Source organism: Thalassophryne amazonica, chromosome 1 (assembly GCF_902500255.1).
Source record: "Thalassophryne amazonica chromosome 1, fThaAma1.1, whole genome shotgun sequence".
In the NCBI taxonomy this organism is placed as follows: Eukaryota; Metazoa; Chordata; class Actinopteri; order Batrachoidiformes; family Batrachoididae; genus Thalassophryne; species Thalassophryne amazonica.
Window position 1 is genome coordinate 46,477,350 of NC_047103.1, and position 24,673 is coordinate 46,502,022.

The following is a 24,673-nucleotide window of genomic DNA, read 5'->3' on the forward strand; positions in this document are numbered from 1 at the left end:
GTTAATTTTTCTTTAAGAAGCCCTCTTATTCTGCACTCTTTACCTGTATTAATTGCACCTGTTTGAACTTGTTACCTGTATAAAAGACACCTGTTCACACACTCAATCAATCACACTCCAACTTGTCCACCATAGCCAAGACCAAAGAGCTGTTTAAGGACACCAGGGACAAAACTTTAGACCTGCACAAGGCTGGGATGGACTACAAGACAACAGGCAAGTAGCTTGGTAGAAGACAGCAACTGTTATGATTATTTATTAGAAAGTGGAAGAAACACAAGATGACTGTCAATCTCCCTCAGTGATTCCATGCAAGATCTCACTTTGTGGGGTAAGGATGATTCTGAGAAAGCTCAGAACTACACAGGAGGACCTGGTCAATGACCTGAAGAGAGCTGGGACCACAGTCACAAAGATTACATTAGTAACACATGATGCTGTCATGGTTTAAAATCCTGCAGGGCAGCAAGGTCCCCCTGCTCAAGCCAGCACATGTCCAGGCCCGTTTGAAGTTCACCAGTGACCATCTGGATGATCCAGAAAGAGGCATGGGAGAAGATCATGTGGTCAGATGAGACCAGAATAGAGCTTTTTGGAATCAACTCCACTTACCATGTTTAGAGGATGAGAACAACCCCAAGAAAACCATCCCAACCATGAAGCATGGGGGTGGAAACATCATACTCTGGGGGTGCTCTTCTGCAATGGGGACAGGACGACTGCACCATATTGAAGGGAGGATGGATGGGGTCATGTATTGCGAGATTTTGGCAAACAACCTCCTTCCCTCAGTAAGAGCATTGAAGATGTGTCATGGCTGGGTCTTCCAGCATGACAATGACCCCAAACACACAGCCAGGGCAACTAAAGAGGGGCTCCATAAGAAGCATTTCAAGGTCCTGGAGTGGCCTGGCCAGTCTCCAGACCTGAACGCAATAGAAAATCTTTGGAGGGAGCTGAAACTCCAAACCTGAAAGATCTCAAGAAGATCTGTATGGAGGAGTGGACCAAAATCCCTGCTGCAGTGTGTGCAAACTTGGTGAAAAACTACAGGAAACATTTGACCTGTGTAATTGCAAACAAAGACTGCTGTACCAAATATTGACATTGATTTTCACAGGTGTTCAAATACTTATTTGCAGCAGTAACATACAAATAAATTATTAAAAAAATCATACATTGTGATTTCCAGAAATTTTTTTTATGTCTCTCACAGTGGACATGCACCTAAGATGAAAATTTCAGACCCCTCCATGATTTCTAAGTGGGAGAACTTGAAAAATCGCAGGGTGTTCAAATACTTATTTTCCTCACTGTATCTGAAACTTTTGTACAACAATCATTTCCACATAAATTCAGCATTAAGGCGGCAGAAGTGACCAGAGCGCCACAGCTAAATGAGCTGCTAGCTGATGCCTTCACTGCGCGTCAGCCATTTCAAAGCGCCACGGAAGTTTGCCGAGTTTGTGCTTAAAACGGCCTCATTTCTGCTTAAAACTGACTTTAGAATGATTTAAGAGGTTTTACTTTGCCATCTGATGGTTAATAATCCCATTAATCCATATGATCGCTTTGGGTGAAGAGACTCTGTCTTAGACGAGTGGCAGAGCTCTGAAATGACGCATGTGCAGCTGCAAAAGGCGGACCAATTTTTAGGGGGGACCGATTTTTAGGGGAGACTGTTCGGTCTGTGACACCAGATCAAACTTTGCCAGTTGATAAAGGATACCATCCTACCTAGCGCTGTCAAATATGAAATAAATTTGATCATTTTTGGCACAGTTATGAATTTTTGAACATTTGTTCAAACATTTGTCCAGTTTTCCAAGATTTTTCTTGACTTTGACCTATAACATTGAAAATTAAAATTCTTGTCTATCAGGATATGAATCTTTAGTAAAAATTTCATAATGATATATGAAAAATTGTGGGTTACATGCTGTTCAAAATCAAACAGACAAACAAAGGTGAAAACATAACCTCCAACTTTGTTCATGGAGGTAAAAAGTCACAATTTGTACATTAACTGCAGCTTTTATCCTGGAGTTGAATATTTGAAGATATATGAAGTTATGCTGGAGAAAGTTTCACATCAAACAATTTCATTTTGAGGCAGCAGTAATAAAAACAGGAAGTAATATTCTCATATTCAATTCATTGTATCCACACTTATTGAGTGTCTTAACTACAGCAGCAGTCATTAGGGCAGGTTTTTTAAAAAGGAGCAGCAAACGAGTCACACATCAGAAATATGTTTCAACCTTCCTCTGTTTCAAACAGAACACCAGCAGCAGCTCCATTTCCAAGAGGATCCTACGATACAGAAAACATGTGCTGTTTTACAGCATCCTCACCATCTCAAAGCTGCAGCGCTCCGACAGAGGCTTGTACACATGTCGTGTGAACAGCGGGGAAATGGTCAAACAGCAGAACGTCACCGTAAATGTCTTTGGTGAGTGTTCTTGGTTTACAGCTCTGACTAATTGTGGCGTGATTTTTAAAGAAATGATGAGTTTCATTATGATGGACTGGCTTCTTGTTATTTCTTCATCTTTTTGTAGATTGCTGTTGAAAGTTGTGATGGCTATTTGTTTTCTTTCTCAATGCTTCATGGTCACATGTGGCGTGTCTTCTGCTTTAGATCACCCGTTCATCCGTCTGAAGCCCAGAAATGGATGTGTGATTAAAGCACAAGCAGGACAGAAATCTTACCGGATTTCTGCCAAACTCAGAGCCTTTCCCACCCCGGACGTTCTGTGGTAAGAATCCTTAGGGGTCCTTGCTTTTGATTTTAAATTAATCTGCTTTCACACTTTTCGTCCTCATGTTTTCACATTGTGCATGTATGACTTTTTTCACATTTTATCAGTCAAACCATGTCTAACAGTTCCAGTTTGCCTTCCGGTAATCCCACTTAAATATTTATTTTTTCCTTTGAACATGCATCTCTGTAAAAATGCCCAGGCTGGGATTTCCCAAAGTAGACCAACTTGCATGTCCACAGCACATGCAAATTTGTCAACATGGGATCTTTTAATTTAAAATGCTAAATAAATGCTTTTTTTTCCAAGTTTGCACTCACAATAATATTAAACAAAATTAGATTAATTCAGTACAATTTAGGGCAGGATTTATGTCCAATAAATACATGCAACCAAACCTCAAAGTACATACTTGCAGTAAAATGTTCAGTTTTGAAGAGAAACAGTGGTAGCCAGTACCCACCAGTATTTCTGGTATTTATATTTGTATTTACATTTTGCAAAACTCTGTGTGCTTCTTACCCTGTGTGCTGCTATACAATATTTTATTTACTGAGTGCATGGAAGTCTATATTGCAGATTTGCACCAGATGTACACCAAAAACTGCTTTTGTATCCAATGACAGACACATAGCCCACAGATTAAATGGCACTAAATGATAATTGGTAGCATTATGACATACTGCAGTCTACAGTCTTAAAATAGTACTTCCACTGCTTCCACAGGAACAGATAACTTTATGAGAAAAAATTAAATATAAAGCAACAACATCTCATCTGCGCTATGTTTCACCAAGAATACTGACCATTAAACATGTGTAACTGATGGTCTATAGAATAGAGTCAACACGACCAGAATTACAGCAACGTGAACAAAGTATGAGCGGCAATGGAGAAGTTTTGAGACTGACCCAGAATAACTGGGTGTGGTTCTCCATCTTTTGCATTCTGAGAAACCAACATTTATTGAGAATGTGTGACATTTGAACTCATTGGGTGCAATGTTGGTTTGAAGGAATATTTGAGATAATATTCAAATATGAGAATAATCCTTGAGCTGTTGTGTTGTGTTTGCTATGAAACTTAAGTTCAAACAATTTAGGTTTGAAAGTTAAATCAACTCTAACTTACAAACTTAAGTTCAAACATTCAGGTTTTTACAAATTGTAACACTTTAAGTTGGTTCAAACATTCTCTTTTTCAGTGTGAGGTTTAGGTGCTGTCAATTGTGATACCCAATTCATTTTTGTGGTTTACATATTTTAGGAGAACTGCTGATCTGTCAGTCTTAGATACTTTGGTGTTACAGAAATCTCATGGTGGGGTTTGTGGATGATGCTTTTGAGCATTAAATTGAAGTAACCAATGTTGTAATCAGTCATCGAGCTGGTGCAGATCTTGGTGGATGTCACTAGCAGAGCTTTCTTCCTCCAATGAAATGCCCTGGTAACATTCAAAGATTTTAGTGACATCGATAAACAAATATGTGGAGGATAAGAAGCTGTTGGGTAGACCGCTAATGTAGATGTCCAAAAGGAGCGGGTCGACCCTTGAGGGACGCCACTTGCTGTTTTGATTTTGGTTGAAGATGTACTTTTCACTCTGACTTTTTGTTCGTGCTCTGTTAGGATGATGTTATGTGATGTGATATTATGCATGAGAAGAGGGTCATTGTATCTTGGTTTTTCAATAGTCTCCACACCACAGAACCATCCTTGGTCCCAGATGGCAACCGCCCAGGCAGACACCTAATGTGTCTCGGCAGCATTTAAACCATCCATCCATCCATCCATTCATCCATCTTCTACCGCTTAGTCCAATTAAGGGTCGCGGGGGGCTGGAGCCTATCCCAGCAGTCATAGAGCGCGAGGCGGGGTACACCCAGGACAGGACGCTAGTCTGTCGCAGGGCCACCAGTATTTAAACCCCTAATCTGAAATATCAGTGTTTGTTTGAAAGATTATTTTTACTGGTGCGCCCCTGGGCAGCACTGTGGATTAGTGCTTACCACTGTTGCTTCACAGCAAGCAGGTAGTGGAATCGTTTCCCGCCTGGTTCTTTCTGTGGGGAGTCGGTATGTTATCCCCGTGTTTCCAAAGACATGCAGATTAGGTGAGTTAGAAACTTTGACCGTGAATGTGTTTGTCTGCTTATATATGGAGCACCCCGCCTCTTGTCCATAGACCACTGGGGTAGGCTCCAGCTGACCCTTAACTGGAGTAAGTGAGTTTAGTGTATGAATACTATTAGGAAAGCAAAAGATTTATTCACCCTGGAAAATTCCTGTAAGAACCAGATTAAAATGAAAGCCGTCATGAAATGTTTAATCAGGATGAATCAGTCTGGTTTAATTTATCAGAAAATACAGCAGCAGTGCAAAGATTTAACATAAACATTGTACAACTTTTTATCTTTGTTTTAGCACCTACACTTTGCTAATAACATTTCATCATGTTCACCAAAGTGTATATTAAGAAATTGACTGAGTGAATCCATAAACCTGAGACTAACATTATAATTCTGCAGAAATCGTTGTTGACACTTTGCACTTCTGTTCTCTCTTCTTCCTTCTTTGTCGTACATTTCTGCCAGGTTAAAGGATGGCATGGTGGCAGCAGAGAAGTGCTCACGCTACCACGTGGAAGGGAATTCCCTGGTGATCCGGAATGTGGCAGAGGAGGATGCAGGGAAATACACCATCCTGGTAGCAATCCAAGAACACGGGCTGTATCAGAATCTCACACTCACGCTCGTGGTTAATGGTGAGAAAAGGAAAATTCTTCAGTCAGTCTGTCGGCCTCTACTGATGAATAAACGTGTTTTTGTGTTTTTGTATTTGTGTGCTTCCTGGCCAACAGTGAGTCCTCAGATAGGAGAGAAAACGGTGTCGTTACAGGAGCCGGGTTTTGTCCCACGGGGGAGCAGACAAGCCCTGCACTGCACATCCCATGGAGTCCCTCCTCCACACATCCAGTGGCTCTGGCATCCGTGCCCACCTAAAGGCCTGTAAGTAGCTCACAACCAGATCCATGCATGTGGGGCCACAGCTTCACCAAAGCACCGATAGCATGGAAATTAACGAGAGCCATTATAAAATGTTAATTAAATATTATCCTGGATTCCCACATAGGTCAAAATCTAAACAATCTGTCCTTGACCCTCAGCTGAACTCTCCACCAAATTCCATTGTAATACGTTTGTGTGTTTTTGAGATAGCTTGCAAACAATCAAACAAACAGACAACAAATAGGAACAGAATTATCACCTCCTTACTGGTCCGCCCTGCCTACACCGCGCATGCGTCATTTGGAGCACAGCATGTCTGAGACGTCTGAGTCTCTACACCCAAAGGGATCAAAGGGAATAATGTCATTATTAACCATCAGATGACAAAGTAAAACCTCTTAAATCATTCTAAAGTCAGTTTTAAGCAGAAATGAGGTGATAATCGGCAAATCGCTAGTGACGCTCTCAAATGAGCAGCACGTCAGTCTCAGACGTGCTGCTGTGGTGCTCTGATCAGTCCCCCATCTTTTATTATGAAATAATGCTGAATTTATGTGGAAATGATTGTTGTCCAAAAGCTTCAGATATCTGTCACTGAGATAGATAGTGTCTGTAGAGCAGTTTTAAGCAGAAACGAGGTGATGATCAGTGAATCGCTGGTGATGCTCAGAAATGATGATGCTGGTGCTCTGAAGTGCCGCGTGTGCAGTGAAGGCAGGGCGGACCAGTTTTTTAGACGGGACCGTTCGGTTGTCAACACCGCAACATTTCACTTAACTCACTCATGGTAATGGCAACATGAGACTTAACTAAACTCACTACATCAATTCAGCTACACGACACAATAAATCAATAACACTAACACTGTTAAATGAACATGAACCATAATAACATTTCAAAACCTCAAAACCCTGAACTCCCATGGTCCATTGCAGCACAACATCCATTGTTTGCTGGTTTTCTAAAATTGATCATTTCTCCAAAAATATTTACCCTATCAACTTTCCATATTCATAGCTTTCATCCTTGACCCAAAATACATAAGCATACCAAACGGCAAATGTCAGCTCTCCCTGGTTTTTGTGTGACCGAAGCCATACACACGCACACACACATACAGAGGCCACTTGGCAATTATAATGCTTGGATTTTAGTGGAAACTAAATGTTTTGTTTTGTGAAGTTTGAAAGGCCGTATAGCTTTAAGAGTAAAATCACCAGTAAAGCCAAGTTAACTCTACCGTCCAGGTATGTGCAATCGTCAAATCTTTTATAAGCTATATTTGCTTGTAATTTAAATTTTTGAAAGTGTTTGGTGAAACTCCCTGTTGCTCATGTTGTCTTAATTTGCCAGTGTTTGGTGTCTCAGCCACCAACAGATGTTCCGTGGTTGATGGAGATGAAAAGTTCCTCTAAAATTTCATGACTGCTCCTTTCTTTCAGATTTATCCTCCCCCCCCCCCCCCCAAAAAAAAAAACAAAAAAACAAAAAAACAAAACAAAAACAAAACTGTGAAATGGCAGAACTGCAGGGTTGGCAGTCAAGTGATTAAGTGCACTTGTTTCCAGTGCAGAAGGTTCTTGGCTCAAGGCCACCCAAACCTATTCTCGATGTAATGTGGAGTTGCGTCAGCGAGGGTAAAACGATGTAAAACGTGTGCCAGATCAACCTGCAGAGCCACCTTGGATCTGCTGTAGCAGTTTTGAGTGAAACAAGGGAGAAGCTGAAAGCATGTATAGTGAAATTGCAAAACTTTGTTCAAAAATATTGATTTCAAAATTTATTGGAGATTATATTCAGTGAAGTCCACGCTTTTCCCCAAGGTTTCAAGATAATTTTTTATATATCGCACCAAAAATACATAAATTAATTAATAAAAATCCAGGCTCTACCACATTTGATCACATTTGCTCCAAATTTGAATTCTTTCTATTTGTGGTCAAACCTTGTAAAAAATCTGCTTATGAGTTTTTGCAAACCAAAAAAACTGCTGTGATGAAAACATGAGCTCCTTACTGGAGGTGAAGCAGTAAATTGTGTGTGTGTAATTTTTGAAAAGGAGACATGTTTTGTCTGTGTCAGCGTGTGTTCAGTTTCCTTCTTATAACCAGAACAGATGCCTTTGGAGGCCTTTTATGTGTGTTTGTGTGTGAAAACACACGTGTAATATTTGTGCATTTCTGTGCGTGTGCACGTACACGCTTCACCATGCCTGTGTCTATGTGCTCGTGCCGTTCTTTCTTCACGTTTGTTCTGCTGCTGACCGTATGTTTGTTTAAGTGTGCGTGTGTGTGTGTGTGTGTGTGTGTGTGTGCCTGGTACATGGTGTATCTCAGACATGAAAGGGCAGCGACAAAAAAAACAAAAAGCCACTTCAATAGAAAGTCCGTGCTCTTGGACACGATTTGTTGGTTTCCAAATCAAACGCTATGATTTAATGAATTTCCCGTGCAGGACGCGAGGTGAGAGGCCTGTTTATTATTGTGATTGCACACTGTATCCTGTGATGCTTTTTCTTATTTCACACTATATATAAAGTTCTCATGAGAAATGGCCCAGCCCATTGGTGACGAGAAACACATGCGGCCACATGGCTGATCTCAGGCCTGTACTTGGCAGAAGCCTTGATTGAGCTCTTCTTTGAGGTCCGGCGTTTATTGTTTTACTTATGATCCAATCAGAAAGGTTAAGTACTACCTGAGAGGACCGCTGCAGCCACGCAAACTCACCCACACTGACATCATGAGCGTGACTGACCCTTAACCGCAGCACTCTCACATGGTGCCGTGCCAAGTTACCGCCGATATGTCTTTATCCGTCCGCCAAATTGAATGTAAGTGGGTATAAAGAGAAAAACTCTTTACCCAAAGTGTTTTTCCAGCACAAATGTATTGGATGTCCCACACTCTGACACTATACACTTAGGTCCACAAGTATTTGGACAGTGACACAATTTTTGTAATTTTGCCTCTCTACACCAGTACTGTAGACTTCCAAGCTATAACTCTTTCAAAGGTGCCATGAGAGTCTTGATGGCTTCCCTCGCAAGTCTCATTCTTGTACGGTCACTCAGTTTTTGAGAACTGCCGACTCCACCACCATTCAGTACCATACCATTTATATTTCTTAACGATTGATGGAATGAATTCATATTCAATGACTTGGAAATGTTTATATGTCCATCCCCTGACCTGTCAAAGAAAAACTGTCTGTAAAAGTGATGATTTGTATTTATAATAATGTTCATATTTAAATCTGTCCAACTATATTTGGCCTCTGAAGATACAGGTGATCCCGAAATGATTTACGCAATATTTTTTTAAACTCCTTGAAGTACAAAGTCTACGCTGCAACCAATTCTTGATCATTTAATTTAAATTTCATCATGTTGGTGAACAGAGGCAAAATTGTATATATAAATAAAACTATCACTCTCCAAATACACTCTGAAAAAGGAACTGCTGTCTGAATGAGACTTTTTTTTTAAAGTTATTTCACCTCAGCTATTACTGTGTTAATGCCACAAGACTTATCTAATTAATTTGAAATAACTTTAAAAAATTGTTACATCACTTTTTCTTGTTGAGACAGCAGTTCATTTTTTTAGATTCTACTTATGGAGTTGACTGTATTTGCATGCTCAGTGTGCGTTTAGTCATGCTTCTGCAGAATCAACTTCAAAACATTTAAGCAGATACATTCTACACACAGAAGGAAATGTGCACATTGACATATCCGGTGATGCAAAACTGTTCCAGAAATTGCTTGAATTTCAGGTTTGGAGTGAACTGCTATTTATCCTGAACATTGTTATGTCAGGATGACGTGTTTGACTTTTGACTGGCTGTATTAAAGAAAATGCTAACGCCGCTGTGTGTATGTGGTCAAACTAACAACGGTTAACACTAACATTGGCGTAATCCATGGAAGGACTGAACTACGTTTAACATCAGCAGGCGTTAGTATAACTGCTAGCAGGAACTGTGATTAGCATTTTCTTTAAGATGGCCTCTCATTAGCACAGTATGCCATATCTTCACAGTAGCGTCCAGCGTGACTAGGGGTACAATCAAAACTTGTCAATTCATTTATTTCAGAGAACCTTTCAAGTACTTGTGTTTGCGGATCAGAAACATCTGAGCTTTATATTGCATGGCCCATCTGTCTGTGTCGAACTACATCTGAGGAACTGCTGGTTGTGCGCTTTTAATTTTGGTGTTAAATTATTTACAAGCTAGGAGTTTCTATCAGCTTTAATGCAACACTTGAAATTCAAGTGTAGCCTTGGAAATGTCCAAAAAAAACAAAATTCACCCACTAGTAAGTCACCAGTAACCACTTTGATTAGAGACTAGATTTTCTGCTTAAATTAGTCAGTGACCCCAAGTTTCTAATGAACACTTTTCAGCAAAATGACCTGACACACCTGTTTGGACCTTTGGACATTCAGTGCCTCACTAAACCCGGAGAATAGCGAGCAGGTTTTCAGTTTAAATCAATCAGTGACCCCAAGCTTTCTGTTCAGTCACACTGAACATTTTTCCTGGAAATATCCAACCTTTTCCCCAACCAAATTACCCCTCTCAGCATTTCAGCAACACACCAATAAGTCAGTATATGTATTTTCACATATATAAGAGAAACACGTCAAAATGTAATGAATCGCAGCTGGATACTTACTGAATTTATGGTGATGTAACATAAAAAATGGTTTTCGATGTTTGGAATAATTTGACACCAAAATCTAGACAAGGAATAATTTAACTTCTGATTTTTATTTTTGATCTAATTGGATTTTAATGAATACAGGGGTGTACATTCCCAGCAGATGCCTGTTCACTGGCTGGGTTTCAGGCCTTTTAAAGCTCTGTTCTGGTTTTCTTGGAGTAACTGTTTTTCTTTAGAATAGTTATTGGTTGGATCCTCACTAGGCCCTTGTTCTTTGCAGCTCGGCTGCACCACAAGCCTGACGCCACGCTGGAGGAAGCCCAGGAACAGTGGATCAGGCTGGGCCAGCCTGAGAGGGCCTGATGCCTGAGTCCTGGTTCCGCTCCTGGTTCTGGCCCTGGGAACCGCAGTGCTCTTATCTGGCCTGGGCAGGAGGCGCGCTGGGCTTCCTGTGCAAAAATCAGAGTGCTTTTCCTCCTGTTGTTTGGCTTCCTCCCCAACACGAGACGCTTCCCAGCAGCGTGATTGTCCCCTCGTCTTCAAACGTGGCATGGTCCGCTTCCTCAAGAGCTTGATCTATTCTTGAGACCACCACCCTCCTCCCCTCCACCAGCTCTGCTGCTCCGCACACACATACCTCGCCATCCCCGCTCCTTCACCAGGTCTACCCAACTCAGCACCCCCTCTGCCCTCCCCTCCCCTCATCAGCACCTCTCCACAGCAGCCAGAGCCCTCTGTGACATCAGCCGTCACTATATGTGAAGATCCTATGAACTAATGTGGAAAGTGACTTGGATCACTGTTGAGCAGTGTAGACCAGGAGACACAGGACGCACAGAATAAACCGAGCAACATCACTGAGGACATACGGATGTCTGCTTTAACCATTATTTATTTCCTTCAGCTCCTCTCAGTCCTCCCCTCCCTAACAGCTGTCATCTAGTCGCTGTCCACTTTCACATTTCACAGGCATTTTGAGCCAGAAGACGTGCAATTCCATCTATCTATCCCCAGCCACATCTCTGGAACTGATTGGCTTTATTTGTTTGTTTGTTTGTTTTTTTGGTCCTAGAGTGGTACTATAACGGATGAAGCCCTGACATTCCGATTCTGACATCCAGGATAAAAGCTGTGAGTTTCTGATTTAGCCACAAGTGGAACAACAAATGTGCTCACCTGAGAGAGGACAAAGGTTTTGTTGTTCACTGCTGGATGCGTACAGTTCTCTGTTAACAGACTGACGGTCACCAGACGACCTACCATGTAGGAAGTCTCCCTCGACCAGAGACTCTGATTGCCATGTATCATATTGTGTTCCCAAGTGTCCGCTCGTTTGTTCTTTCATGTCACTATAACCGCCTGATTGTCTTTGTACTGGGAGTTAAAGAGGTGCTCCTTTGCTTTGCAGCCTGAAATATACAAACTGTTATTGTTTCTAATGACTCCTGCTTCACTATGAGAGCCCAGGAAATCCAAGCATATAGCCAGCACCCGGAGAGTATTGAGCAGTGATGTCCACACACATTCCAGAAATGTCTGTGGACATCACTGGTATTGAGTCCAAGTTGTAGGCCGTGTACAATGTCCAGCAGAGTTCACAGCCAGTCTGCTTGATGTCAACCTGATCCTGTCATATCTCAGAGGCTAAGCACGGGACCTAGTTAGTACTTGGACGGGAGACCTCTTTGGAACACCAGGGGCTGTGTTTCTCCAGGTAAAACTGGAGTTGCATCAGGAAGGGCATCCAGCATAAAACAAGTGCCAAATACCAGTGTGGATCTGGCTGTATCCGCTGTGACAACCCCGAACAAACAGGAGCAGCTGAAAGGACAACACCAACAATGTCTAGCAGAATTCAGGGAATAACATTAAAATGGTTATTTTGCTCTCGTGTTGCATTCACTGCCAATGCAGGGAAAAAAATTGTAGGAGTACAGGCTCATTTATCCAGTTTGTTACAAATGGTTCCAAATTAAAGATAAATTGTTTTGAACCCATAGGACTGTTTTTTTTTTCCTTTCTTTGTTTTTTTGGTTTTTTTTGGTAACATTCAAAGTGTTCAGATGCAAAATCCAGTAAGTCAGGTTTTTTAATGTGGAAAAAATGCAGCTTAAAAAGAGAATTTAAAGGAAAATGCATTCACGGATTTCCATAAATAAAATGAAAATGGTATGATAGTTACTTAAGCAGAATTTTTATGTTAGCCTCAACTAAAAATTTTGGATTTACTGGTTTTGCATCTGAACCCTTCTTTTACAAATGTAACAGCAGCAGGTTTTAATCACTAAAAGTTTTATTTCCATTTCAATATTCATCATTCTGAATTGGAATTGGACAGCAGTTTAGAATTCAAACACTCCCAGTGAGGTGAGGGTTTTATTCCATAATTCCTACCTGCACTAAGTATGAAGAATAATGACTTACCTTTCCTCCAGTGCACAATTTATAATAAATTTTGAGTTAGACAAGTTTTTGGAATATTTACCAACCTCACTTCACATTTCTTTCTTCTTCAGTGTTGGGATACATTACAGACACCTACTGGGCTGCAATGTACAGTATATAAATAATGAATGTTTATGAGTGCAACGGTAAAAAAAACAAAAAAAAAACAAAAACATCTGCATCAGTTGAGTCGATTGATACAGTCCAGGTTTCAATGAATGAAAATATTCTATTGAACAAATGGAAAACATTCATTATTTGTTTTACGAGGTCTATTAGAAAAGTATCCGACCTTATTATTTTTTTTCAAAAACCATATGGATTTGAATCACGTGTGATTACATCAGACATGCTTGAACCCTCGTGGGCATGCGAGAGTTTTTTCACGCCTGTCGGTTACGTCATTCGCCTGTGGGCAGTCTTTGAGTGAGGAGTCGTCCACCCGCTCGTCGATTTTTTTCATTGTTTAGGAATGGCTCAGAGACTGTTGCTTTGTTTGATAAAAATTTTTTCAAAACTGTAAGGCACAACTGAGTGGACACCATTCAATAAATTCAGCTGGTTTTCGGTAAAAATTTTAACGGCTGATGAGAGATTTTGGTCTGGTAGTGTCGCTTTAAGGATGGTCCATGGCGCCTGACGGCGATCTGCGCTTCAAGGCGGCAGCGTCTCGCCGTTTCAAGTTGAAAACTTCCACATTTCAGGCTCTGTTGACGCAGTAAGTCGTCAGAGAACAGAGAACTTTCAGAAGAAGTCGGCATGAGGAGTTTATTCGGACATTCCATTGTTAACGGTCATTTTGTAATGAAAGAACGTGCGGGCAGAGTCGCATGTCGGGCTGGACCCGACCGCGGGGGGTCGCGGCAGGAAAAACACCTCCGTTGGAAATCTTAACGGGCAAGTTGGAACATGCCCAAGCTGTTAAACAATTTCTCAGTTACTCACTTGTTGAAAGCCATTAAAAGCCGCCTGAATTCTACAAATGGTTTTCAACACGGAGGTGTTTTTCCTGTCGCGGCGCACACAGATTTGCCGAGTCGTCACGGAAGCGACTCGGCGAATTTGCGCGTACGTCTTTCATTAAAAAAATGTCCTTAAACAGTGGAATGTCCGCATAAATTCCTCATGCCGGCCTCTTCTGAATCTTCTCTGTTCTCTCACGATGTCCTGGGTGAATTAAGCCTTAAATTAGGATGTTTTCAGCTCGAAACAGGCCGACGACAGCGCCTGGAAGCGCTGCAGGACGTCCCGCTCCGTGGGAAGTCCTTACACCGACAGAAACACCCCATAATCTCTCATCAGCCGTTAAACTTTTCACAGAAAACCAGCTTAATTTCTCGAATAGTGTCCACTCGGATATTCCTCACAGGTACAGAAAAAATTTTGATAAAGCAACGCGCGCCGTCTCGAGCAGCGTGTGAAACAAAGGAATTCAGCCGAGAGGGCGGGACCACATCTCACTCAAGGCGTGCCCACAGGGAAATGACGTCACCGACATGCGTGAAAAAACTCACGCATGCGCACGAGGGTTCAAGCATGATTGGTGTAATCGCATGTCATTCAACTCCATATAGTTAAAAAAAAAATAAAAGGGTCGGTTTATTATCTAAGAGACCTCGTATATGACACCTAAATAGACCTGAATCATTTTTATCATTTTACTTCAAATTAGAGAGGTGTTTCTTCTCAGAGCACAAATCAGATGGCAGGCAGCTTAGCGAAAACTGAAGGAGCTTAGGGGTGTGTGTAGAAACACACTCTGCTTTCTTAAATCTAGTGAACAGTCATGACAAGGACATATCCCAGTCTTCATCTGACAGTGCTTCAACAGTCACCAAAGATAACCCCGCGATCACTAGCATTATTATGAAGAACTAACAGAGCTGTACAATGGAGCGAAACAGATGGGACGAAAATGCACGGCAAAAATAGTACCAAAAATGCACACTAGTGATGTCACTCATACAATGGGACAAATAATGAAGATCACGTGTCATACAACCACCAATCAAATGACAAGGATCTATTTATGTGTCATAAAATTGTTATTATTGAAGAAGACATATACTGTAAGTCCTATACAGACATGAGTCCCCGAGGGTCGGTGCTTACCCCTTGAGAAAGTAGAGTAAACCAGATGAGAACCTATGACTCCCCACAGGACATCAGTTCATCGCAGGTTACTTCTACAGAGAACGCCGACCCCCATTTACAGCTGGATGGACTGAAACAATGGAAATAAAATGTCTTGTCCAAGGACACAGGTAGTCTGTTGTACATACCTGGAACTGAACCTTGGTCTATATATTGGTAGTCCAGTTCTTAACCCCCACAGCCAATTGCTCTGGTAGAAGGTTCCCTTTCTCTATGCACATCTGGAGTTACATCAGAAAGGAAATCTGGTATAAAACTTGTGCTAAATCAACATGGGTCTCCATACTGGAGCCGCTGGGGTGACCCCGAACAAAAAAAAAAAAAAAGAGAGAGAGAGAGAGAGAGGAGGCAAAAGATGTATCACTCATTGCTAATGTGCCATGTATGGCCTGATGGTGGCAGCAGTGCAGTAATCAGTAGGTGTACTCAATGCCAATAACTGCAAACTATATGACTGGTGATATTTCTTTTTTTTTTTTTTTGTACTTTAAAGCTTTTCACCAAACACGTTGTCCAAAATAGTAATAAGTACCTGAAATAAGCCGTAAGCATTTTGCATCTTTAAAAATAAGAAATTTAGAAGTTGTTTTTTTCCCCTCTTCAAGTATAGGAAATAGGAAAAAATGGCCAATTTAGTGCAGCAGTAGAGTTAGATACTGGCTTCTAATGTAAAGGCCTCATACGTAGGTGCATTCATCTTTCATACTAGGCCACATGTGCACTCGTTGTGATAGAACAAAAACAATGCGGTTAATCATACATGGAGTGCCACTTTAATTAAAACAAGCTATGTGCATGTGTCATACAACACGCTCTTTGGAGAACAAGTGACATACAGTACTGTGCAAAAGTCTCAAGCACATTAGTGTCTTTCTGTAAATGTATCATTACAGTGCCATGTTTGCAATTCTACAAAGAAATTTTCCAAAAATGGAAATGTCACATAATTTTCTGCATTACTAAAGAAAGTGGCAGACCTTCGCAGATTTATTTAAAAATGGCAAAATATTGTGGTTAATTTGTATTATAGTCAGTGCATGGTTTTACAAATACAAAAAATAGGGGATAATAATCAGTGAATAAAGAATTGATCATCATGACGTTCTTGTAAAAATAAATAAATAAATAAAATAAGGGATAGTTCATCCAAAAAAAAAAAAAAAAACACATAAAGGTAAAGCATAGTCGCACAAAATATTTATTTTGTTTAGTTGTTAATACTTTGTACTCTTTATAATAAATTATTTGATATTGAGTAGCTTTCTCATTTTTGCAGGCGATTTGCTTTGTGAAATGTTTCCTTGAAGATTTTTGCACAGCACTGTACACGTTTTACCTTTTACTTTTCTGTGTATGGCAAGTGTGGATCTTATGTGCATGTGTGCACACGCAATCTCTGTACACTTGTCCCAATCTACGGGTCTGCCCCAATGTGATTCATTCCCTCTATACAGATGTTTTATGAGTAATATATGAGTCTAATATTTAATAATTTTATACAACTAACTTACATATGAGAAATGACAATATTTGCAGACTGTATGAAAATGTAAAAATGTATTGTTTGAAATGTTACATCAATGGTGTTGTGTTTTTGCATTAAACTTTGCCTTATATTTCTGTACTTGTTTACATGGCTCTGTGGTTATTTTGGGTATGAGACAGGAAGTAAGCAGTTACAACGGTAAAAATCTATTGTAGGCAGCAAAACAAGACAGGAACTAGAGGCAGGAGACGTTCTCACCGATGCACAGTTTAAAAATATCTATTTGTAAAAACAGGCGGCTGCTCACCCTGGTTGCAGGCACACACACTGTGTGAATGTGGTTGTACGTCTGCTTGTTCTTTGTGTTTCTAACATCACTTCTGTCCACACATCAACCATCTAAATAATCGTGTTTGTGCATTTGTCTGTTTGCTTGCACGCATTTCTGCCCAGCTTTTCCTGGGACACGTGAATGTTGCCCCGAAGTCATCTGTGCTTTTGTGCTTGTGACTGACTGCAGATGTATGAGCATGAGTGAGTGAGTGCTGGGTTCAAAGTGTCATGCACAGGGTGGGTCACTATAAATGTAAAAAAAATTAAAATAAAATAAATAAATAAAAAGGATATAAGAATCATCACAATCAGCTGATCGATGATTAGGGATCACAATGAGGATAACAGATTTTCTCAAAATGAAATACATTCTCTCTGATTGATACCTTAACTTGCCTCTCTGCCAGTTATTTAGACAGAATATGCATTGGTGCAGGACGAACAAAAATATACAAATTAACAAAAATTCAGTGAGACTGTAAAAAAATTGAATATGCAAAAAACTGTTTACTAGAACAGAGCGTTGTATCATTTGATGATCTCTTAACAGTCCGAGTGCATGTCGTCTTCTGCTTTCTAGCTGAATCATGCGCAATGACTGCAGGAATCATCATCACCAACAACAACAACAACCCTGTGATTGGTCTGGTCAGATTTGGGTTATACAGCAATTGGCCACTGCACTTTGTGATGCAGTCCTTCTCCTTCCACATTTCCAGGACAGAGTTCCTCTCAAAGACTCTATGTGTCTAAATCCAGAGATGACACACACACTAGTACAGGTGTAGGAATTTATTTAGTGTTCTTTGTGGTGAAAAATTAGTCAGGTCCAGCTGCACTCACAGAAATATTTAACTCTAACTTTTAAGATTTATGTAATTTTATTACATGACAGATTCCCATTTACTTTTTTTTTTTCGATAATTTTAATACAAACCTACCAAATAAACCTGACATGATGCATATTCATTACTGTAATAAATCCTATTCATTTGAAATGCATAATCCTCAGCTTTATGTATTTAGTATTAATCAAATATAATTACTCTAAATCAATAATAATGACAGTATTTATTTAAAATACATGAAGTATATTGTTTGAATTGCATAATAATTATGTTACCTATGCCATTTATCTTGTATAGGTAACATAATTATTATTGGACAGTGCAAGTTTTGCATCACCACTCTTCATAGTGGAGTAGAGCGGAGAAGGATCGTCTTTCACCAAAACATCAAATCTAGGTTTGCATCTCAGATGTACCTTCTGGCAAACTGTAGCTAAATTTTCAGGTCTTCTTTTTAAGAAAACCCTCCACTATACCACTTCATCATGAAGCTGTACAACTGGGGATGCAAAATGCAAAGCTTGCACTGTGCACAATTTCTCCAGTCACAGCCACAGAAGCCTATAACTTCTTCTGGGTTGTCTTTGGGTCTTGGTGGCTTTCCTCACTCTTCTCCTTCTTGCACAGTCACTCAGTTTTGAGAACTGTCTACTCCACAACAGATTTACCATAGAGTGCCATACTGTTTATATTTCTTCATAATTGAAGTAAATAAAGTCCAAGACATATCCAGTGACTTGGAAATGTTCATGTATCTGTCCCCTGACTTGTCTGAAGAAAACAGGCAATAAAACGGATTATTTACAGGTGTTATAGTTATAGGTGTTTGAGTTTAAGGAAGCTCATTTTAGAAATTTGTACATTGAGAAGCCTGATTTATTTTTTGTATTTGACATGCCACAAACAAATTAAAATGCATGAAATACCAAGGGGCCGAATACTTTTACAAGGCACTGTATGTAGACAGGTGTGTGCCTTTCCAAATCATGTCCAATCAACTGAATTTCCCCAAGGTGGACTCCAAGTAAGCTGTAGAAACATCGCAAGGATGATCAGCGGAAACAGGATGGACCTGAGCTCAAATTTGAGCTTCATAGCAAAGGCTGTGAATACGTCTGCACGTTATTCCTTAGTTTTTTTATTTTTAATAAATTTGTAAAAATCTAAAAAGCCATTTTTCACATTGTTATTATGGGGTATTGTGTGTAGAATTTTGAGGGAAAAAATGAATTTCATTCATTTTGGAATAAGACTATAACATAACTAAATGTGGAAAAGTGCAGCGTTGTGAATACTTTCTAGATGCACTGTAGGGTGTCAAGAGCGGTGTCCACTTCCCAATCTTTGGTCCCAGTTTCAAGCCTGATTTTAAAAGTGAGCAAATGGGGCCCAATTATATACTCAACAAAAATATAAACGCAACACTTTTGGTTTTGCTCCCATTTTGTATGAGATGAACTCAAAGATCTAAAACTTTTTCCACATACACAATATCACCATTTCCCTCAAATATTGTTCACAAACCAGTCTAAATCTGTGATACTGAGCACTTCTCCTTTGCTGAGATAATCCATCCCACCTCACAGGTGTGCCATATCAAGATGCTGATTAGACATCATGATTAGTGCACAGGTGTGCCTTAGACTGCCCACAATAAAAGGCCACTCTGAAAGGTGCAGTTTTGTTTTATTGGGGGGGGATACCAATCAGTATCTGGTGTGACCACCATTTGCCTCATGCAGTGCAACACATCTCCTTCGCATAGAGTTGAAGAGAACACCTCTCCAATGTGCCAAACGCCAGCGAATGTGAGCATTTGCCCACTCAAGTCGGTTACGACGACAAACTGGAGTCAGGTCGAGACCCCGATGAGGACGACAAGCATGCAGATGAGCTTCCCTGAGACAGTTTCTGACAGTTTGTGCAGAAATTCTTTGGTTATGCAAACCGATTGTTTCAGCAGCTGTCCGAGTGGCTGGTCTCAGACGATCTTGGAGGTGAAGATGCTGGATGTGGAGGTCCTGGGCTGGTGTGGTTACACGTGGTCTGCGGTTATGAGGCTGGTTGGATGTACTGCCAAATTCTCTGAAACGCCTTTGGAGACGGCTTATGGTAGAGACATGAACATTCAATACACGAGCAACAGCTCTGGTTGACATTCCTGCTGTTAGCATACCAATTGCACGCTCCCTCAAATCTTGCGACATCTGTGGCATTGTGGTGTGTGATAAAACTGCACCTTTCAGAGTGGCCTTTTATTGTGGGCAGTCTAAGGCACACCTGTGCACTAATCATGATGTCTAATCAGCATCTTGATATGGCACACCTGTGAGGTGGGATGGATTATCTCAGCAAAGGAGAAGTGCTCAGTATCACAGATTTAGACTGGTTTGTGAACAATATTTGAGGGAAATGGTGATATTGTGTATGTGGAAAAAGTTTTAGATCTTTGAGTTCATCTCATACAAAATGGGAGCAAAACCAAAAGTGTTGCGTTTATATTTTTGTTGAGTATATATATATATATATATATATGACTTTGAATTACCCACTATTTTACATTATGTCCCCCACATTCAGGCCCCAATTGGATATCCCTTCTTTTTTTTTCCTGCCAAAAACATAGACAACCGTGTATCAAAAATCAGCAAGTGGAAACTACCCTCATGTACTATTGGTCCAATGCCAATTAAGCTACGCCCACCGAGGTTGCTACACATGTTAACCTTGGGCTTACTGCCTCTGTATTTAGGAGCCAAGGGCAAAAGATGATGTAATGACGTTTATCTGCAGCATCAATAACATGTAAAAATCAAATGAAAATAGCCATAACAAGGTCCAAAGATGAAGGTGATGATGCTTGTAACATGCATAATATGCATCACCATTTGACATCTTAAATGAACAAAAATTAGATTTTAGCCCATGAAAGCTGATATAATGGTCACTGGATGCTTCATCAATCAATCAATCAATCAACTTTTTTATATAGCGCCAAATCACAACAAACAGTTGCCCCAAGGCGCTTTATATTGTAAGGCAAGGCCATACAATAATTATGTAAAACCCCAATGGTCAAAACGACCCCCTGTGAGCAAGCACTTGGCTACAGTGGGAAGGAAAAACTCCCTTTTAACAGGAAGAAACCTCCAGCAGAACCAGGCTCAGGAAGGGGCAGTCTTCTGCTGGGACTGGTTGGGGCTGAGGGAGAGAACCAGGAAAAAGACATGCTGTGGAGGGGAGCAGAGATCGATCACTAATGATTAAATGCAGAGTGGTGCATACAGAGCAAAAAGAGAAAGAAACAGTGCATCATGGGAACCCCCCAGCAGTCTACGTCTATAGCAGCATAACTAAGGGATGGTTCAGGGTCACCTGATCCAGCCCTAACTATAAGCTTTAGCAAAAAGGAAAGTTTTAAGCCTAATCTTAAAAGTAGAGAGGGTGTCTGTCTCCCTGATCTGAATTGGGAGCTGGTTCCACAGGAGAGGAGCCTGAAAGCTGAAGGCTCTGCCTCCCATTCTACTCTTACAAACCCTAGGAACTACAAGTAAGCCTGCAGTCTGAGAGCGAAGCGCTCTATTGGGGTGATATGGTACTACGAGGTCCCTAAGATAAGATGGGACCTGATTATTCAAAACCTTATAAGTAAGAAGAAGAATTTTAAATTCTATTCTAGAATTAACAGGAAGCCAATGAAGAGAGGCCAATATGGGTGAGATATGCTCTCTCCTTCTAGTCCCCGTCAGTACTCTAGCTGCAGCATTTTGAATTAACTGAAGGCTTTTTAGGGAACTTTTAGGACAACCTGATAATAATGAATTACAGTAGTCCAGCCTAGAGGAAATAAATGCATGAATTAGTTTTTCAGCATCACTCTGAGACAAGACCTTTCTGATTTTAGAGATATTGCGTAAATGCAAAAAAGCAGTCCTACATATTTGTTTAATATGCGCTTTGAATGACATATCCTGATCAAAAATGACTCCAAGATTTCTCACAGTATTACTAGAGGTCAGGGTAATGCCATCCAGAGTAAGGATCTGGTTAGACACCATGTTTCTAAGATTTGTGGGGCCAAGTACAATAACTTCAGTTTTATCTGAGTTTAAAAGCAGGAAATTAGAGGTCATCCATGTCTTTATGTCTGTAAGACAATAATGCAGTTTAGCTAATTGGTGTGTGTCCTCTGGCTTCATGGATAGATAAAGCTGGGTATCATCTGCGTAACAATGAAAATTTAAGCAATACCGTCTAATAATACTGCCTAAGGGAAGCATGTATAAAGTGAATAAAATTGGTCCTAGCACAGAACCTTGTGGAACTCCATAATTAACTTTAGTCTGTTAAGAAGATTCCCCATTTACATGAACAAATTGTAATCTATTAGACAAATATGATTCAAACCACCGCAGCGCAGTGCCTTTAATACCTATGGCATGCTCTAATCTCTGTAATAAAAGTTTATGGTCAACAGTATCAAAAGCAGCACTGAGGTCTAACAGAACAAGCACAGAGATGAGTCCACTGTCAGAGGCCATAAGAAGATCATTTGTAACCTTCACTAATGCTGTTTCTGTACTATGATGAATTCTAAAACCTGACTGAAACTCTTCAAATAGACCATTCCTCTGCAGATGATCAGTTAGCTGTTTTACAACTACCCTTTCAAGAATTTTTGAGAGAAAAGGAAGGTTGGAGATTGGCCTATAATTAGCTAAGATAGCTGGGTCAAGTGATAGCTTTTTAAGTTTAATTACTGCCACCTTAAAAGCCTGTGGTACATAGCCAACTAACAAAGATAGATTGATCATATTTAAGATCGAAGCATTAAATAATGGTAGGGCTTCCTTGAGCAGCCTGGTAGGAATGGGGTCTAATAAACATGTTGATGGTTTGGATGAAGTAACTAATGAAAATAACTCAGACAGAACAATCGGAGAGAAAGAGTCTAACCAAATACCGGCATCACTGAAAGCAGCCAAAGATAACGATACGTCTTTGGGATGGTTATGAGTAATTTTTTCTCTAATAGTTAAAATTTTGTTAGCAAAGAAAGTCATGAAGTCATTACTAGTTAAAGTTAATGGAATACTCAGCTCAATAGAGCTCTGACTCTTTGTCAGCCTGGCTACAGTGCTGAAAAGAAACCTGGGGTTGTTCTTATTTTCTTCAATTAGTGATGAGTAGAAAGATGTCCTAGCTTTACGGAGGGCTTTTTTATAGAGCAACAGACTCTTTTTCCAGGCTAAGTGAAGATCTTCTAAATTAGTGAGACGCCATTTCCTCTCCAACTTACGGGTTATCTGCTTTAAGCTACGAGTTTGTGAGTTATACCACGGAGTCAGGCACTTCTGATTTAAAGCTCTCTTTTTTAGAGGAGCTACAGCATCCAAAGTTGTCTTCAATGAGGATGTAAAACTATTGACGAGATACTCTATCTCACTTACAGAGTTTAGGTAGCTACTCTGCACTGTGTTGGTATATGGCATTAGAGCACATAAAGAAGGAATCATATCCTTAAACCTAGTTACAGCGCTTTCTGAAAGACCATCTGTGACATTGCAGACGGGGCTGCACCTGTATTTTTCTTTTGTTTGTCAATTTAAAATCCACTATTTACTGAGGCAGTTTCCCATACTGCTGACAGAATCAGGTTTGATGGACAGAGAGATCTGGACACAAATGCTGGACTGGACTTCACAGCACTGGTTTTTTAAAAATCGTTTACTGAATGAATCAGCGGGGTCCAGTACTCAGAAAGGCAGTCCAAAATCAGCAAACAAATCAGAATCATCAAGTGTTAGGCGTGGTAAAAAAAAAAAAAAAAAAAAAACAGGCAGATGGTCAAATCACAACGTGGAAGCAGGACTAGAAAACACAAAACACAGAGCTGGAAACGAAGACACAAGACGCAACGATCTGACGAGGAACTAGTGCAACCAGGGAAGCTTATATATGCCCTGGTGATGAGTTACAGATTAAAAACAGGTGTGTGGAAAACTCCAGCACAGGGTGTGGCCCAGACAGTGTGCATCACCCACCATCAAGCACCAAGAGAGACAGTCAAGAGAGATAGGGAAACACAAAGACCAAGCAGGAAAAACCCCACAAGAGAAATCACACACAAAAACCAGCTGAACAGAACACATGACACAAAAGTTCAGATGATGACAGAGAGGGAACACAGTCTTTGCAGAGGGGTAGCAAGTACTGGGGGATTTGTGTACGGAAACGTATTGCATTCACTGGATTAAAAAAAATTTGACCGTTGATGTCGTAATTACGAGAAAAGATCTCATAATTAGGAGAAAAGATCTTGTAATTATGACATCAGGATCTCATAATTATGAGAAAAGATCTCATAATTACGAGAAAATATCTCGTAATTACGATATCAGGATCTCGTAATTATGAGATCAAGCTATTTTTTATTTATTTATTTATTGTGTGTGTGTGTGTGTGTGTGTGTGTGTGTGTGTGTGTGTGTGTGTGTGTGTGTGTGTGTGTGTGTGTGTGTGTGTGTGTGTGTGTGTGTGTGTAATCACTTCCGTACAATGTGCTTCCGTACTTCCAGTCCCTCGGTAAAGACAAGCGTGAGAATGCCCGAGTCATAATCGAAGATCTGCCAATTTGTAACCTCCGACACTGCACTGTGATCCACATCACAGTGCACACAAAGTGTGGATTTCCCACTAAACTGTTCCTGGATGAATGAAACTCCTCCAGCAAGGTGAGGCACAGCTCGGGCACAGAGACTGGCATGTGCCCAGGTGGGAGTGAGCCCCACTGTGTCCCTCAGTGGTCGGTGGGGCTGTGTGAGTGAAAGCTGGAAGTCTGTCAGTGTCGTTCAGAGTTGGACCTGGAAAGAACAACTCAGTTTACACACACCGAAAATGATCATGCAGAAGACACTGAATTTCTTTTCCTGATCAGGAGTGAACAAACGAGGAGCTCCTTCATCAAGAACT

The 24,673-nt window shown here is 40.5% G+C and overlaps 1 protein-coding gene across 1 annotated transcript in view; it reads left to right on the forward strand.

The window, feature by feature from the left end:
* flt1 (fms related receptor tyrosine kinase 1) overlaps positions 1-24,673 on the forward strand; it is a 199,856-nt gene that overhangs the window by 45,095 nt on the left and 130,088 nt on the right. Inside the window, exons 7-10 of the mRNA XM_034169045.1 lie at positions 2,281-2,452; positions 2,642-2,759; positions 5,355-5,524; positions 5,621-5,768. Of these exons, the coding sequence (XP_034024936.1) occupies positions 2,281-2,452; positions 2,642-2,759; positions 5,355-5,524; positions 5,621-5,768 (608 nt within the window). The remainder of the gene's footprint in view (positions 1-2,280; positions 2,453-2,641; positions 2,760-5,354; positions 5,525-5,620; positions 5,769-24,673) is intronic.